Source organism: Octopus sinensis, linkage group LG23, assembly GCF_006345805.1.
Source record: "Octopus sinensis linkage group LG23, ASM634580v1, whole genome shotgun sequence".
Lineage (NCBI taxonomy): Eukaryota > Metazoa > Mollusca > Cephalopoda > Octopoda > Octopodidae > Octopus > Octopus sinensis.
This window is the reverse complement of record NC_043019.1, coordinates 14560442-14580354: the sequence shown is the minus strand read 5'-3', so window position 1 is coordinate 14580354 and position 19913 is coordinate 14560442. Positions and strand designations below refer to the sequence as shown.

General features: G+C 38.5%; 2 protein-coding genes and 1 long non-coding RNA gene across 3 annotated transcripts in view; 2 read left to right on the top strand and 1 right to left on the bottom strand.

Moving 5' to 3' along the window:
• The window catches only part of LOC118767629, a 142754-nt gene that overhangs the window by 21522 nt on the left and 101319 nt on the right, over window positions 1-19913 (top strand). The gene's annotated exons all lie outside the window — the stretch shown is intronic.
• LOC118767635 overlaps window positions 1-19913 on the bottom strand; it is a 134680-nt gene that overhangs the window by 15743 nt on the left and 99024 nt on the right. The gene's annotated exons all lie outside the window — the stretch shown is intronic.
• Window positions 4520-19913, top strand: part of LOC115223420 (cerebellar degeneration-related protein 2-like) — a 55637-nt gene continuing 40243 nt past the window's right edge. Inside the window, exons 1-2 of the mRNA XM_029793950.2 lie at window positions 4520-5205; window positions 5875-5942. Of these exons, the coding sequence (XP_029649810.1) occupies window positions 5882-5942 (61 nt within the window). The 5' untranslated portion in view covers window positions 4520-5205; window positions 5875-5881. The remainder of the gene's footprint in view (window positions 5206-5874; window positions 5943-19913) is intronic.

The following is a 19913-nucleotide window of genomic DNA, read 5'->3' as shown; positions in this document are numbered from 1 at the left end:
TGTAAGTAAACTGCGACTCCTTCAGTTTCAATGACGAGGGTTCCGGTTGACCCCCCCCACCAATGTAACAGCCTGCTCATGGAATTAACATGCAAGTGGCTGAGTATTCCACAGACATGCATGCTGTTAATGTAGTTTTCAGGGAGAGTCAGCATGACACAGAATGTGACAAGGCTGGTCCCTTTGAAATACAGGTGCAACTTATTTTTGCCAGCTGAGTGACTGGAGCAAGGACATAACACAGCAGTGGGGACCAAACTCATGACCTCATGGTCATAAGCTGAATAACTCAACCACTAAGCCACATGCCTTCCCAAGCATAAATTAAAGGATGAATCCATCTGAGAAATTAAGAGACTGTAGGTGTAATAATACAGTTCTATATCTAAGAGGTGAGGAATTATTTACATTCGACGGATATTTGTCCTCATCTTGTTTGTTGTTAACACAACGTTTCGGCTGATATACCCTCTAGCCTTCTTCAGGTGTCTTGGGGAAATTTCGAACCTGGGTTCTCATTCCTAAGGTATTTTTTGATGAGCTGGCAGAAACGTTAGCACGCTGGGCGAAATGTTTAGCGGTACTTCGTCTGTCGTTACGCTGTGAGTTCAAATTCCGCCGAGGTCGACTTTGCCTTTCATCCTTTCGGGGGTCGATTAAATAAGTACTAGTTGCGCACTGGGGTCGATGTAATCGACTTAATACCTACGTCTGTCCTTGTTTGTCTCTTCTATGTTTAGCCCCTTGTGGGTAATAAAGAAATAGGTATTTTTTGATGTTGTTGTTGTTGTTCAGGTCACTGCCTGAACCTAGAAGTGGGTCAAACCTAAAACAATGGATTGACCTTTCAGTGACCAGCAAAGGTCTCTAGAAGTAGCAGTTTCTTATTATTCTCCTACCATAGAGATAAAACTATGGAATCAGACAGTCATCTGATAAGCAATGAATGTGTAGATTCAGTTTCAAAGTAGTACCAGTTGTCTTATAATGCTTGTCACCAGAATCTACCATGGCAACCAAGAGATGGCAAAAATGTTGTAGAATTTTTGTCATTTAAATCCAATCACATACCATAACATTTCTTGATCCATTTTGTATTGATTAAAGGATGCTACTTTGGTGTGTGATCTACAAGGTTACTTTTCAGGTTTACTTTTCAATTTCTAAAAATCCGTAAGATGTTGGCTAAAGATTTTTACAATGTAATCAGCAACAAGACAAAGGCAGTTACATTTTTTCAAAGAAACTAGCACGAAATTCAAATCATTTCTGAAGAAAAGGAAGGTGCCATTTTAGCATGTGATCTACTATTTAAAGGGAGATAACTTTAGGTTAGTTTACTTTGTGTTAGTGTAACTTTTCGTGTAATCTATGTAAGCAAATTTACTTTCATGGGTGATCTATGCACTGATTTTAATTATTATACAGTTTTCTTATTAAAATAGTAAGAAGTTTGCAAAAATACATTTACAATGCTAAGTTTTGGGTTGGCAACTAAGTTCCTACCGTTTTTTAAAAGGTTTAATAAAAAAAAACAACTAATTTATCAATAATGTATTCACCCTTGTTGTTTACAACTTCTTCCCAACGTTCAACAAGATTTTCAATTCCTCGTTGGTAGAAATCACCCGATTTCGACTCGAAAAATAGATACCACAAAGCTCTCAATTCTGCACCAGTATTGAATGAAACTCCGCGCATAGCATTTGAAAGAGATCGAAAGAGGTGGAAATCCGTTGGTGCCAAATCAGGAGAGCGCCGTGGCAGCACTTTCCAGCCATGTATTTGAATGGTTTCTTTGGTCATATTGGCAATATGAGGGCGGGCGTTGTTGTGCAGCAGAAGAACTCCATGCTGCCGGTTAGGTCATTTCTCTTGAATAGTGTTGAGCTGTTCCATCCGTTGAACATAGATATCTGTGTTGACCGTTTGGTTCCGTGCAAGCAATTCATAATGGATAATCCCTTCCCAGTCCCACCATATGCACATTGTTTTACACGGATGAAGATCTTGTTTCACACGTGGTGTCGCTTGTTTATCGGGGCTAAGCCATTCCTTACGCTGCTTCATATTGATGTACAGACACCATTTTTCACCACCAGTAACAATTCAGTAAAGAAATCATTGCTTGTGTCCATGAGTTGAGTGGTGACGAGCAAGCAGACCAGCAGAGATTGTGGCTTGTTGATTTTTGTTGTTGTCACTTAAAGCATGCAGAACCCATGCTCCATACTTCTGAACCTTTCCCATCGAGTGAAGATGCTTCTCTATAGCAGTGTGGGAGCATTCCATTTTCTCTACCAGTTCCCTTGTCGTTTGATGAGAATTTTCATGCAAAAGTTGGTTTAATCGCTCTTCATCGAACTCAACTGGATGGCCAAAACAAGGTGTGTCTTTGAGGTCAAAATTTCCATTTTTGAACTTGGCATACCAATCACGAGCAGTTCTTTCAGCTACAACACCCTCTCCATACACAGCACAAATGTCGCGAGCAGCTTTTGCAGCCTTAGAAACTTGATTAAAAGCAAAAAGAAGGTGTCAAAAATGCTTGGTTTTCTTAATTTGACATTCCGTTTTAATGATCTGAAAATAAACTAAAATTAACTAGAAAAAAACCCAAAAAACAAAATATATTCCAAAAATGATTCAAAAATAGAATTCTCGAAAAAAATAGATTCCAAAATTTAAAAACGCAGTAAATTCCAAAATTTAAAAAAAACGGTGGGAACTTAGTTGCCAACCCAATAGGTACAAAATAATTTAAAAAGAAACTTAAAATAATCTCCCTTGTAGATCACATGCCAAAGTAACACCATATAATGTCCATTGGTAATGAATGAATGGCAATGTGTACTCATGCACATGCAAGGTTGAGAGTAAGTCAGAACAGCCAGGTTGAATTTGAGACAGTTATTATTGTGTGTGTGTGTGTGCGTGCATATGTGTATGTGTGTATATATATTACTCTTTACTCTTACTTGTTTCAGTCATTTGACTGCGGCCATGCTGGAGCAACGCCTTTAGTTGAGCAAATCGACCCCAGAGCTTATTCTTTGTAAGCCCAGTACTTATTCTATCGGTCTCTTTTGCCGAACCGCTAAGTGACGGGGACGTAAACACAGCAGCATCGGTTGTCAAGCAATGCTAGGGGGACAAACACAGACACACATACATATATATATACATATATACGACAGGCTTCTTTCACTTTCCGTCTACCAAATCCACTCACAAGGCATTGGTCGTCCCGAGGCTATAGTAGAAGACAATTGCCCAAGGTGCCACGCAGTGGGACTGAACCCGGAACCATGTGGTTGGTAAGAAAGCTACTTACCACACAGCCACTCCTGCGCCTATATATATATATATATAATATATATATATATATATATATATATATATATTATATATATATATATATATATATATATATATATATATATATATATATATATATATATATATACGGTTTAAGCAATTAAGATTCAAGTGAGTTCTATTGAATTCACATGAATATGGTACTTGAATTGGATGCACCAGAAATCTATATGGTGTAAACCATACGACAAAGTGGGGTGATTACAAATAGGAAAAAAGCAACAAGAATGGATCAATATATCGGTACAATTGTTTCGTACGAAGACATCTTTAATAAGGCTACAAAAATTGCAGTAAATATAGATGGCTCGTACTCATCAGCCGAAAAAACATCCGAGATTCCCAAACATCAAAGGGGGTAATGTTACACTTGTGAAACATCATTTTCCTATATATATATATATATATATGCAAGCGTATGTAATTATTTTCTCGGTCACTGCTAGCTCTCCCTGGCACCTGTGCCGGTGGCGCGTAAAAAGTACCCACTACACTCATGGAGTGGTTGGCGTTAGGAAGGGCATCCAGCTGTAGAAACACTGCCAGATCAGACTGGAGCTTGGTGCAGCTCCCTGGCTTCCCAGACCACGCTCGAACCGTCCAACCCGTGCTAGCACGGAAAACGGACGTTAAACGATGATGATGATGATGATGACACTGGTTAAGCAAAACTTCCAGTATTTCCCATTTGGTAGGAGAAGCATAACAAAAAACCTGGCAACTTTTAGCAAACCCCCCCCCCAGAAGAAGGGGAGATAATTCTACGACACCTGAAAAATATCTCGTGCAAATTAACTTCTGAGAGATTAATCCTTAATTTCTTGAAATTATCTCCGCCTTTTCATTTTTATTTTAGAATCACTAATAATTGCTTCTGGTTCTTTTTTCTTTCGCTAATAAAGAACGAAATTTCAATTAAATTAAGGATTCTTTGAGGACAGTATACAGTTCATCACCTCTAATTTAAGCATCCAAATTCGTGTTCCATTTGAATTATTTCCCTTAGCTCGATTTATTTATTTATTAATTACATAATACATACATCTACATCTCATCATTCATAGCTCTGGTGGAGACCATTAACCAATCACTGACGTTATAGTATGTCACGTGATATTAGTACGCGCCACATTCACAAAACTACATATTCACACACACTATAGTGGTTGGCTACACACAATTATTTATACACACCTGTCTACAGAATTGTGTCAGTATGTACGGTGTATAATATATATACACACACACACATAAATATATATACTCACACACATACATGATATCACAGTTTCTGACTTCACTGCGGTATTTACAATTTAGTGGAGTGAAGGAATTACAGAAGATGCTAGCAGATATGTGGAACCATAGACGAAATTTATTAATGAAGATCAGAGCAACATCGACGCCTCCTCCACGTATCAACTTGTTCAATTAAATTGTAGCTGTTTTCTGTATCAATGTTAAATGAGATGAACGTATAACGTATAACACCTACTTCAGGCTATGAACAACATCACAATATCCCGTTCCTTTTTCTTTCTTTCTATCTAAATATTTAATCTGTGTGAACCAGTTTAATTACTATGAATGTGTTGAAAACTAAACTGTACACAGCATGTATGCTGTGCGTGTGTATATAAATATACACAAAAGAGATTAAGGTGTATATATTTATGTGTGCGTGTAAGAGGAAGACAGAAAGATACTGTATTCATGAATTCGTCAATTGTACCTACATCAGATTTAGCTGAAGAAGACATGCCCCTGACGTGTTAAGTACTGAATTTTTGGAACCAGATTTCATTTCAAATTGCTAAAAATAAATCGGTAAATTTCATGCTTTATTATTATTATTATTTTCATTTTTTTCTTAATGATTTTAGCTGTTGTGGATGTTATCTTGTCTGAGATTGCCACTGTTTATATATGAATTGATATAATGAATATGGTTAATACATAGTGTGTGTGTGGCGTGTTACTTAGTATAAAAGATAAACTCCCTGCCAACATGTGTTCTTGGTACGGGTTCGATCCCAAACTGCTATCGCCCTTGCGGTAAAACGCATGGACGTTAGTGTATTATTTTTGAATGTGTCAACGATTACGGAGCCTTGCGCCTGTAATTTATAATACTGTAGATAAATATGTATAGATACTTGTATTAAAAAAAAATCAGTTATAATTATATATAATATATGTATTCAGGAAGTAAAATACTCATGAGAAATCTGTAAATTCGCGTCATCATTGCAGAGGTCTTTGACAAAAGACTAATGCCATTTCGCGTGTTATAATTTTGTATATCTAAATATATATATGGCAATTTTCGTTTTGATTTGAAGGCATGCGCCTATATATATGTTTGTAGTTGAATGTTAATTATTTAAACTCCAAAGTAACTTCAAACCTTTCTTTCTTTATCTCATATAAAACGTATTCTTAATACTTAAAATTTGAAATTTTGTTCTATTAAAATAACTTTACTTAAACATTCAGTGACACAATGGAATTTATATCGCGAGTAAATTCTGAATTGGATGAGGAAGAACATTCTTATGAAAACGGTAAGTGCTTTTTTCCTTTTCGTTTCTTGTAAGCCTAAAGTGGAATTACTCTTAAGACGAGGCCGAAAAGTAAATTCTTACACGAACACCTCAGTGGACTCAAAGTATCTTTTCTTTTTTTTATTTAAACATTAAAACCATAACAAGCAAAAGTACTTCTCGAATAGATAAGGTTTTCGACTATTTGATATCGAACCTTATGTCAACGATCGAGCCCTCTACACGCTGGAAATAGCAGCCAATTATTCTTCAAATCTCACTCTACTGTCTTAAAAAGGAAAAGTAGAATGGATAATGTATTCTTGTGTTACGCTTAGAGAGAGAGAGAGAGAGAAACGAGATGGTCACAATTAGATTGCCTTTGGTGCTAGGTCTGTTAATGAATTGGCAAAGATCGTTTGACGTCGGACAAAATGCCTGCAGTATTCGCTTACGGCCCTATATGTTCTGAGTTCAAATCCCGCTTCAGTTAACTTCGCTTTTTATCTTTATGGGTTCGATAGAACAACGTAATGTTGATTTAATAGCTCTGTAAGACATCGGGCTAAACGGCAGTAAAACTTCTGAACTGTGGACACATCTGGATATAATTAATAAAACGTATTATCCCAGATTCTTAAATCGGAAAATTATCATTGGTAATATTTAAAAATGATAAGTCATAAATATATATATATAAAATTCTATTGTGGATTTTCTTTAAAAATTATGAAATCGTTCAGTTGTCATCTCATTCATTTCGATATTCTCTTTGTGTACACCACTGGGCTGAAAGCGGTTGCCTGAATTAATTAAACATAAAACCTTATTCATTCATTCGTTATTGGAAGATTTATTTGATTGGTGTTGCTCCACATGTGTTTATTATATTGATCTTTGATTGATCTGATAAAACATGAAGCAGATGAAGGCGTAGATGATGCTAAGACAATTTACGAAGTTGATTTTACAATAATCTTGAAAGATCGTTGATTTTTAATAAATCCGAATTATTTAAAGATATTCATAATTAATTTAAAGTATTTATCTTCTAAATTAAGTTCAACTAACATTTGCTGCTAAAATGGACCTCAAATATTAATTCTTCAACAGCCTCTTTTTTTCTTAAAGTGCATGTTGGTCGTTTCTTGTTTCGTAATTAAAAACTTTAATAGGTTTTGCTCATTAAGTAAAACTGGCGACAATTTAGTCAATGGTTTTTTTGATATAGCACAATGCTTGAACTTTTGGAGTGGGATTATACGTCGACCTCATTACTTGATTGATACCTAATTTTATCAACCCAGAGAGAATGAAAGGCAAAGGTGACCTCGGCAGGATTTGAACTCAGAACGTAAAGAGCCAGACGAAATACTGCTAAACATTTTTCTGATAATAAATAAATTTAGTTCTATTTTATGTATGGTTATTAGACAAACCATACAGATAATTTTAAAATTCCGATTCATATCTCACTTTTCGTACTTTTAAGGGTTTCGTATCATACAACTCAAAGATTTATTATCTGAACCCCACTTAATGAATTTAAATTAATGATTAGATTATAAAAGATGCGGATGAAATAAGGAAAAATAGTTTTTCTGCACGTAATTATTTTTCATCCGTTTTTTTTTTTTTTTCATCATCATTTCCTAGAGTGAAATGAAACTGAAACAAAAGATGCCTTTTGTTGTGTAATCTATTCGTAAATATGTTCGTTTTTTATGGATTGCTGCTGTGTAGTGGTTGATAAATATTTCATCATTTTCCTCCTCATCATCACCACCATCTTCTTCATCAATTTTGATTTTCTCGTATCTTGCTTCAGCAGCTGCTACAATTAGTGCGTTGTTAATAGTTCTATGACTCATCTGTGTGCGTGTGTGTATACATATATATATGTGTTTTATATATATGATACACACACACACACACGTCTACATGTATATATATATACTATGATGGCCTCTCTCGCCAGTTTTATCTTGTTATTCGTTCAGCAGACCTACATTCTCGAGTTCATTATAATGTAAAAATGCTTGAGTATCCCGTAGACATTTGTACTCAGTCTTGTAGTTTCCTAAACACAATCTGTGATGAGGCTGGGCCATAGAATAATAGATACATTGTCAATCCATTGAGCTTCCACTCAGTCTCCATCTGCTTCCTTACGTTCACAAGGATTGGCTTGACCTGAGTCCATCACTGCAGTCTTAATTTTAGTTCGTTTCACACTTGTCTAGCTCTGAATTCAGTATTACTGTACAACATTGAGAGAATATATATATATATATATATATATATATATATATATATATATATATATATATATATGTATATATGTATATATATATATATATATATAGCGCAGGAGTGGCTGTGTGGTAAGTAGCTTGCTAACCAGCCACATGGTTCCGGGTTCAGTCCCACTGCGTGGCACCTTGGGCAAGTGTCTTCTACTATAGCCTCGGGCCGACCAAAGCCTTGTGAGTGGATTTGGTAGACGGAAACTGAAAGAAGCCCGTCGTATATATGTATATCTGTGTTTGTCCCCCTAGCATTGCTTGACAACTGATGCTGGTGTGTTTACGTCCCCGTCACTTAGCGGTTCGGCAAAAGAGACCGATAGAATAAGTACTGGGCTTACAAAGAATAAGTCCCGGGATCGATTTGCTCGACTAAAGGCGGTGCTCCAGCATGGCCACAGTCAAATGACTGAAACATGTAAAAGAGTAAGAGTATATATATATATATATATATATGATAGATGGATAGAATATATATAAATGGAAGTTAAATGATGATGGTGATGATACAAACTTGTTACTTGTTTAAATATGCTTGAGATTACTCTCTGTAGACAGATAAGGTGTAAACACACCGAGATACACATTGCAGGGTGCTGCCTGAAGTAAACACCTGGATTATCTGATTCCCTCCGCCATCTCTGAAGAGTGCAGGGTTACATAATCGGGTTGTTACCTAATACTCCATTGAACCTCTAGTGTGAAACTGATTGATAAGATTGGCCATAATGGATATATAATACTGTACATGTCTGCTAATATATATATGTGGAGGTGCAATGGTCCAGTGGTTAGGGCAGTGGATTCATGGTTGTAGGATCGCGGTTTCGATTCCCAGACCGGGCATTGTGAGTGTTTATTGAGCGAAAACACCTAAAACTCCACGAGGCTGCGGCAGGGGGTGGTGGCGATCCCTACTGTACTCTTTCGCCACAGCTTTCTCTCACACTTTCTTCTGTTGGCCTGTTCGCTTAGCCAGCAGGGTGGCGTCATTTGAAGGCCAAAACAATGCAAAGCGCATTGTGACCAGCGATGTGTAGCAACATCTGATAGCCTGGTCGGTCATGGTGATCACGGTGATATATATATATATATAGGTTTCATACTTTGCATATTTTATCAAACTCTGAAGAAGATGAAAGTCAAATCATTTTTGGGATGGTGGGTGTATGATAAGTACTTGACTGAATGGCCATGACCAACCCCGATTATTTGAGTTACACAGTATCTCCACCTAAATCAGAACTCTTTAGGAGTGGCCACAGTGAAGATGAGTGACATTTATTTAGACACTGATAAAAAAAAGGGAGTAAGAAGAGTTTAAGGAAAGTAATGAAATGGTAACAGGTAGAATGATACACACCCGGAAAGGAAGTAAAGAGTTAATAGGATTATCATTAAAGAAAGCTATCATCATCATCATCGTTTAACGTCCGCTTTCCATGCTAGCATGGGTTGGACGGTTCAACTGGGGTCTGGGAAGCCAGAAGGCTGTACCAGGCCCAGTCTGATCTGGCAGTGTTTCTACGGCTGGATGCCCTTCCTAACGCCAACCACACCGAGAGTGTAGTGGGTGCTTTTTACGTGCCACCGGCACAGGTGCCAGACGAGGCTGGCAATGGCCACGATCAGATGGTGCCTTTTACGTGCCACCGGCACAGGGACCAGACGAGGCTGGCAATGGCCACGATCGGATGGTGCATTTTACGTGCCACCGGCACAGGTGCCAGACGAGGCTGGCAATGGCCACGATCAGGTGGTGCCTTTTACGTGCCACCGGCACAGGGGCCAGACGAGGCTGGCAATGGCCACGATCAGATGGTGCCTTTTACGTGCCACCGGCACAGGGGCCAGACGAGGCTGGCAATGGCCACGATCGGATGGTGCATTTTACGTGCCACCGGCACAGGTGCCAGACGAGGCTGGCAATGGCCACGATCGGATGGTGCTTTTTACGTGCCACGTGCACAGAGGCCAGTCGGGGCGTTGTTTTCAAAGGCAATAGCTGTGTAGGAAGTGAAACTTCTTAGGGAGGTGAGGTGTTTTAGAATGGCGGTGCTCCAGCATGACACCAGATAAAACACTTGCTCAACCCTATCTTCCCTTCAACATAGTTTGGCTTACACACAGAGGACCCTTATTTATATATATCAAGTGAAATATACTTTCATCTATAGGATTGTTACTATCTCTCACATCAATTATATAGTTTTTGTCCTGAATGGCTATGGGATTGCACCTAGAGAGTTCCCCCCTCTGAGGCTCAAGTCTGGGCAAGGTTGTTAATGGAAGACCAGCAGTCACCCATGCATACCAGCCTCCACTCCTTGCGCCACTGATGTTATCCAAAGAAAAGGCAAAGGCCGATACAGCTTGGCACCAGTGACATTGCAATTCATTTCTATAGATAAGTGAACTGGAGCGATGTGTGTGTAAAATATATATCTGCATTTATGTCTATATAATAATAATAATAAATTAAGAAAATGTGGCATCTCAAGGCGATTACAGTACTGGTGATAGTAGGATCTCTAAGAATGATGAAAAAAGGTACTGAAACCTATTTGAAAAAGATACCATCTCTACAGGAAGTGCAAAAAATCGTGTTAACTGGAACAACTTATGTACTGAGAAGAGCATAATCGCTGTGAAAACAACATCCATTCGTGAATTTATTTATTTATTTATTTTTTTAAAATACATATTTTACCTGTGAATTTGCATGTGTAATCTGGGAATGCATACAATGCCCTTGTGTGCCCTAGGTGTATGGAAAACACTCGGCGAGAAACGGAAGAAAATTTGAAGAAAGAAGGGAAATAATAATAATAATGATTCGATTTTGAATTAATCATATATTATAACATAGCTTCAAGATATCAATAATGTGATTATTTATTTTTTCCAATGACATTTTAGGGTAGGTTTAAGAGGCCAGATGTGGTTAGTTTCAGCATAGAGAAGTAGAACATTTGGGCCTGATATAGCTGGTTTAAGTGCTAAAAGAGTTAACCCTTTCACTACTGTATTTATTTTGAGATGCTCTGTGTTTCTTTCAATTATTTTAAATATAACAAAGAATTTAGTAAAATAACTTCGTTATCATTAAGCTAGTGTTAGGAACATAAATTGTGACTAAGGTTTGGTGGAAGATTTGAATTCAAAACTTATGAAAGCTAGACATTTATACTAAAGAGCCAGAACTGGTTTCAGCCGGGTTGGTAATGAAAGGGTTAAACTACATGAAATAATTAGCCATATGTTGTATATTTATGGTGTGCTTCTTAGCCAACCCAAAATACAGCAGCAGCAAAACCGTTGCTATCTCTGTAGGTAGCTGAGAAACATAAGTGCTGCTGATGTGGATTTATCAATGTAAACTAACTTACAACCGGAATCTGTTAGGAGAAATTCTTGAAATTCCCCTCTGACTGCTGCGTGTTTTCCACTGTTTGGCCTACTCAGAGATTCTTGCAACGTGGTTTGTGAGGGCCACGCCGTCAAATTATGATGACATTTTCAACATCCACTTCACTTGGCGGATGCTGTTACCATTCTCGTGCCTTCCTTTCTCCTCTCCTCCCCCTCTCTTAAGTGCTTTTGTGTGTGTGTGTGTGTAAAAGTATGTGTATCTGCATATTCGTTTATTCTTTTACTTGTTTCAGTCATTCGACTGTGGCCATGTTGGAGCACCGCCTTTAGTCGAACAAATCAGCCCCAGAACTTATTCTTTGTAAGCCTAGTACTTATTTTATCAGTCTCTTGATGAACCGCTAAGTTACAGGGACATAAACACACCAACATTGGTTGTCAAGCATTGGTGGTGGGGGGGACAAACACAGTCACATAAATGTACACACACACACACACGACAGGCTTCTTTTAGTTTCTGTCTACCAAATTCACTCACAAGGATTTTGTTGGCGCAAGGCTATAGTAGAAGACACTTGCCCAAGGTGCCATGCAGTGGGACTGAACCCGGAACCATGTAGTCGGGAAGCAAGCTTCTTACCACAATAATAATAATTTCAAATTTTTCACACAAGGCCAGCAAGTTCAAGAGAAGGAGGTTAGGTCAGTTATATCAACCCCAGTACTCAACTGGTACTTAGTATATTGACCCCGAAAGGATGAACGGTAAAGTTGACCTTCGCATACCCGGCATGCTAACAATTCTGCCAGCTTACCACCTTAATAATAATATTTTTTCTGCTAAAGGCACAAGGCCTGAAAGTTTTTTGGTGAGGAGGGGCTAGTCGAATACATCAACTCCAGTGTATAACTGGTACTTATTTTATCGACCCTCGGTGGAATTTGAACTCAGAACGTAGCAACTAGTGAAATACCATGAAGCATTTTGCCTGGCATGCTAATGATTCTGCCAGCTTGCTGCCTTAATAATAATAATAATAATCATAATAATAATAATACCACCCACAGATTTGCTTGTCAGTTGTTTGACCGTAACCAGTTGAGTATGTTCCTCAGTGGCTGACGATATGTGCATCTCTGATCATGAGCAGAATTAGTGGGGGAGCATCATAGCCATGTGTTGAAAGGAATTCTTAGAGTTTGGATAATTCACCTTTGGAAACATGGGTGTTTCGTTCAACATCCTTAAACAAATCTTATTCAGGGACCTTTTGAGTGAGATGGGCTACTCGACCAGAAGAAAATTCTAACTGGGTCCCAGCTGCAAGGTCATGCACTGTTTATCTTGATATGAGATCATCATGTTGCACACATATGGTTGTGATGCATGTGCCTGGTGTACCCTTATTAGACGGGTAGTCACGATGGGTATACTGGGCTTTGTATATTTTACCCCAATGTCACTTTGATGGCAGGCACTGCTTTCTCACTCAAAAATTATAATAATAATACTGATAACAATAATAATAATGATAACAATAATGATAACAATAACAATGATAATGATAATGATAACAATAATGATGACAATAATGATAATAATAATGATAACAATAATGATAACAATGATAATGATAACAATAATGATGACAATAATGATAATAATAATGATAACAATAATGATAACAATAACAATGATAATGATAACAATAATGATGACAATAATGATAATAATAATGATAACAATAATGATGACAATAATGATAATAATAATGATAACAATAATTCTTTCTACTAAAGGCACAAGGCCTCCAATTTTTTTGTGTAGAAGGGACTAATCAATTAATCAATCCCAGTGTGTAACCGATACTTAATTTATCGACCCCGAAAGGATGAAAGGCAAAGTCGACCTTGGTGGAATTTGAACTCAGAACGCAGCGACAGGCGAAATACTGCTAAGCATTTCGTCCAGTGTACTAACGATTCTACCAGATCACCACCTTAATAATAATAATAATAATATGATAATTTTATTCAGTGCCTTTGAAGCTTTGCCGGTAATAAGCATTGTCAGACCAGATCGGGTTTTTAAGCTTGTGTTGTTTATGTATGTGGGTGTTTACTGTTTTACTGTTTTACTTGTTTCAGTCAGTTGACTGTGGCCATGCTGGAGCACCGCCTTTAAGTCGAGCAAATCGACCCCGGGACTTATTCTTTTGTAAGCCCAGTACTTATTCTATCGGTCTCTTTTGCCGAACTGCTAAGTGACGGGGACGTAAACACACCAGCATCGGTTGTCAAGCAATGCTAGGGGGACAAACACAGACACACAAACACACACACGCATATATATATATACGACGGACTTCTTATATATAGTTTTTAAGTATAAAAACATCATTAGTGGCTGTGTGGTAAGAAGCTTGCTTCCCAACCACATGGTACAGGGTTCAGTCCCACTGCATGGCACCTTGAGCAAGTTTTTCTACTATAGCCACATGCCTTGTGAGTGGATTTGGTAGACAGAGACTGAAAGAATGTGTGTGTGTGTCCACCACGACTGCTTGATAACCGGTGTTGGTTTGTTTATGTTCCCGTAACTTTGCGGTTCAGCAAAAGAAACCAGTAGAATAAGTACTAGGCTTTAAAAAAATGTAAAAAGGTACTGGAGTTGATTCATCTGACTAAAATTCTTCAGGGTGGTGCCCCAGTGTGGCCACAGTCTGATGGCTGAAAAACTGTAAAAGAATATATATATATATATATATATATATATATATATATATATATATAGATACACACACACGCACATACAGACATATATACACACACACACACATATATATATATATAGATACACACTCACTTACATATGGTCCAAAAATACCCCCAAAAAAAACCCCGCAGTAAAGAACAACAAACAGGATGTATTTGATGCTCGGGAAAATTGGAAGAAGTCTTTAATGTTCTTGAGTCTACACTCTTCTACAGAAAGAATAAATGAAGAGAAAAGAAAATTATATATAAAATCATCATTATATAGCATCCATTTTCTATGTTGGCATGGTAGGAGACATCCAGACATAAACACAAACATGTATGAATGTGTGTATGCTTATTATATATATATATAAATTTATATATGTGTGTATATATATATATATGTATATATACTTTATGCTTTATGCTTTATTTAAAGCAGCAGAAAATTCAACAAAACCTGTTACTCTGAGTTTCACATTCCCGTTCGTTGGACAGAGTAACAGGTTTTGTTGAATTTTCTGCTACTTTAAATAAAGCATATCACTCTACCCCTGGTATTTGAGTACTCTTTTTTTCCACCTTGTTTCACATTTATGTGTTTACTCCGGTATATATATATATATAATATATATATTTATATATATTTATAAATATAAAATACAAAATGGGACAAGAACGCTAAACATCCGGACACAGCTAGGTGATACAAGAAAGGGACAACAAAACATCCAGATAGACGATACAAAGAAAACAAGGATGGGTCATTTGGGGTTTTCAGTCAAGCACCAGATTATCTCGCATTTCGGCTGATTATTACTTGAGATTGCTCCAGTCTGGCCAGCCCCAAGAAAATCTAAGCTAAGAGCATCAGATTCCTTGAAAGAAAGCAGCGAATGTATACAAAAACAAGGACGGAAAAATGGACAATGTTACACAAATACAAATAGAATATCGAAATCAAATTCGATGACTGGCATCTGTGTTACTGGAGCTCCATACGAACGTGATCATTGCCAGAGCAACAAGCTGGCTTCTGTGCTGGTGGCACGTAAAAAACACCATTCGAGCGTGATCTAGGTTCAATCTCACAGTAACTTAACGGTTCTTTTTGTGTTAAATTATAAGACACAAAAAGAAAATGACTCTCCCAGACACAACAGAATATGCTTCAACACACGAACTCATATAAAGAATCTTGCAAACCAAATCCAAAAACGAAACAAAAAGATTACATTCACTTGTAATTAAACGTTATGCAGTGTGAATGCATGAAATATGCAGTTCGCTCCAGTACATTCCAGTAACAGGCTAGGCAGCTAATGTGTTAAATAGAGAGAAGTGATAGATTGAATGTTTAAAGAGATAGAGAGAGGAAAGCAACTCGTCCATCTGGGATGGTCAGTGGGATGCCCAAAATAACTGGCGAAGTAGGATGTATGCTAGTCAATCCCAAATAGTCTATCATCATCATCATCATCCGCTTTCCATGCTAGCATGGGTTGGACGGTTCAACTGGAGTCTGGGAAGCCCGAAGGCTGCACCAGGCCAGTCAGATCTGGCGGTGTTTCTACAGCTGGATGCCCTTCCTAACGCCAACCACTCCATGAGTGTAGTGGGTGCTTTTTATGTGCCACTGACAGAGGTGCCAGGCGAGGCTGGCACAGCCACGATCGGATGGTGTTTGTTACGTGCCACCAGCACGGAGGCCAGGTGGCACGTAATCACCTGGCCTGTGCTATCAGGTTATAAAAGATGTCATTCTTGATTATCGGTGTAGCAGTGATCATCATCATCATCGTTTAACGTCCGTTTTACATTCTAGCATGGGTTGGACGGTTCGACCAGGTTCTGGGAAGCCAGGAGGCTGCACCAGGCTCCAGTCTTGATCTGGCGGTGTTTCTACAGCTGGATGCCCTTCCTAACGCCAACCACTCCGTGAGTGTAGTGGGTGCTTTTTACGTGCCACTGGCACAGGTGCCAGTAAGGCGATGCTGGTAACGATCCCGCTTGAATGGTGCCTCCTACATGCCACCGGCATGGAAGCCAGTTAGCCGCTCTGGCAACGATCACGTTCGGATGGTGCTCTTAGTGTCATTTATGCATTTCTTGAAGACTGGGACAGTGTGAGGGGAGTTCGCTTTAACTGGGTCTTTGCCATGTATTTCTGTCTTGAATTGCTCACTCTTTTCTCTTTTACTTGTTTCAGTCATTTGACTGCGGCCATGCTGGAGCACCGCCTTTAGTCGAGCAAATCGACCCCGGGACTTATTCTTTGTAAGCCCAGTACTTATTCTATCGGTCTCTTTTGCCGAACCGCTAAGTGACGGGAACGTAAACACACCAGCATCAGTTGTCAAGCAATGCTAGGGGGACAAACACAAACACACAAACACATACACACACACATATATATATATATATACATATATACGACAGGCTTCTTTCAGTTTCCGTCTACCAAATCCACTCACAAGGCATTGGTCGGCCCGGGGCTATAGCAGAAGACACTTGCCCAAGGTGCCACGCAGTGGGACTGAACCCGGAACCATGTGGTTGGTTAGCAAGCTACTTACCACACAGCCACTCCTGCGCTTGGTTATGTCTTGTATGCCCTTTTGATCATCTAGACGGGCCGAGATGTCAGACTACTCTGTACGCCATGTTTTTACTGGTAACATACATTCCAAGTAGCTAAGGTGGTTATTCCTCATAACTAGGTGAACTCAAGTTGTTTAGCATACAACTAAAGGTCCTAGGTTAAGAGACACACCCCAACCACTTGAAATGGTCTTTTACTGTGAAATTTGTAATTGGTGTATGTTAACCTCTTAATATACACATTTTTTTTGTTTTTCAATTTCTATGCAAAAAATATTTTTTTTTATTATTCATTTTGAATCTGTAAATAAGGAAGAACAATTACACAAATTATTTTGGATCAGTTTATGATTTATTATGAGTTTACTGATAGGCGTAGGAATGGCTGTGTGGTAAGTAGCTTGCTTACGAACCACATGGTTCCGGGTTCAGTCCCACTGCGTGGGACCTTGGGCAAGTGTCTTCCACTATAGCCTCGGGCCGACCAAAGCCTTGTGAGTGGATTTGGTAGACGGAAACTGAAGGAAGCCCATCATGTGTGTATATATATATGTATGTGCGTGTATATGTTTGTGTGTCTGTGTTTGTCCCCCCAACATCGCTTGACAACCGATGGTAGTGTGTTTACGTCTCCGTAACTTAGCGGTTCAGCAAAAGAGACCAATAGAATAAGTACTAGGCTTACAATGAATAAGTCCTGGGGTCGATTTGCTTGACTAAAGGCGGTGCCCCAGCATGGCCACAGTCAAATGACTGAAACGAGTAAAAGAGCAAAAGAGTATAGAAATTCTAGTTGCTGATAGTTGATATTAGAAAACAGGAATACCATCACAAACGAAGTATTTTGGGTTAGAAATAAGTTGCAGATATCCCCAGACTACGGTGAACATACATTTTCGTTCAAATATTTATTTACCAGACATCTCTGAATCAAAATATACAGGATAATGTGTTATCTCCTCAAAGACATACAGCATCTCGAAAGAGTCCAGAAGCTGGCTACCCGCATGGTTCATGGTCTCAAGAATTTGTCTTATGAAGAAAAGCTGAAGACGCTCGACCTTTATTCTCTAGAAAAACGCCGCCGCCGTGGTGATCTCATTCTCGCTCACAACATCATAAGCAGAAAGTGTAACCTCTCGAAAGAGCTGTTCTTCACTCCTGCTCCAGAGCGTCGGCTGCGGGGTCACTCCGAAAAGCTCTACCTGCGACGATTTCATCTCAATCGAGGGAGAGGAGCTTTCTCCGTCCGGGTTGCGGATCTGTGGAATAAGCTGCCAGACGAGATGGTGAAGATGCTGACGACCGCTTTGTTCAAAGTCTCCCTTGACCTCAAGTGGCCTGAACTCTTTGCATGAACACCACCCTGTACTTAACTCCATGTCCCCCTACATGGCCTTGCTTTTTGCTTTTGAGCCAAAAAATTAACTAACTAACTAATTAAGAGGTTAAGTTGTAAATGAATTTATCCTCCTTGTCACCATCATCATTTAACCCTTTAGTGTTCGCATCATTCTACCAAAATTAATGCTTTTTCATCCACTAATCAGGCATTAATGTTGTAGCTATGAGAATTTGATGAGGTAGCTGTTAATTTTTAAAATGATATTGTAGGGTTGGTGTGAGAGACCAGATCTGGCCAGTTTGAACATAAAACAGGCAGAATACTTTTGACCGGATATGGCCGGTTTAAATGCTAAAGGATTAACTCTTTAGCTTTCAGACTACTTTGTTAAATGTAATGCATATTTTTATTTTACTTTTACTTGTTTCAATCATTTGACTGTGGCCATGCTGGAGCACTGCCTTAACCCTTTCGGTACCATATTTATTTTGAGATGTTCTGTGTTTCTTTAAATTATTTTAAATATAACAAAGAATTTAGTAAAATAACTTAGTTATCATTCAGCTAGTGTTAGGAACATAGATTGTACAAACCCTAATTTGTATACCAGTCTCACTTTGATGGCATGCACTGCTCTCTCAATAATAATAATAATAATAATTATTATTATTATAATAAGATGATATTAGATATTATATGATAGGGTGCTAAAAAATTCCTGGTTTTAAGGGTATTGCGAAAGGCCTGGTTGGAGGACCAGCCTCCTGAGTTCTTTTACAGGGCTTAGAAAAACTGAAGGATTACTGAAATAAGTGTGTGAATCTGAGAGGGGAATGTGTCCAATAAAATCATAATTAACTGATCCTACTATGTTTTCTTTTACTGAAAGCTAGGAACTTTTCAGCACCCTTTTGCAAGGAATAATTCGTGTCAGGAATGAGAAACTGGTTCATTGCAGGGGTCTGGCAGAAAACAACTTATAAACTACTGATGTTTAGATCATAATTTCATGTTGAATGAATCAGAGAAAAGCTTTTCTCTGAATTAATCAGATGCCAATCAAGATCTGCCAACAAACCACTGCCCCAGTAGCCATAACAACAACAACAACAACAACAATAATAATAATAATAATAATCTTCTGATATTACAAAATTGTTTTCATTTTGATTGCTTGAGATCTAATTTCTGGCTTGGTCTGTTGTTTGCCAAGTAAATAATTGCTTGCCAAATATTTATTGTAAGTTTCCATGCCTTATTTATAGAGAGATAGGGAGAAAAATGTCAAAAGAATGTGTGTTTGTGTGTTTAAGTGTTAATGTTAGGGCTGCTAAATATAATGGTATAAAGCAACAAACATTTACTGATAAAATGAGTCAAATTTACGCAAAAACACACTCTCTTTCTCTCTCATATATATATATGAACGCGTCACCGGCACGGGCACCCTGAACGTGACACCGGTATGGGTGCCCTGAATGCGTCACCGGCATGGGTGCCCTGAATGCGTCACCGGTATGGGTGCCCTGAATGCGTCATTGGCACAGGTGCTCTGAACGTGTCATCGGCACGGAAGCCCTGAACGCGCCACCGGCACAGGTGCCTGAA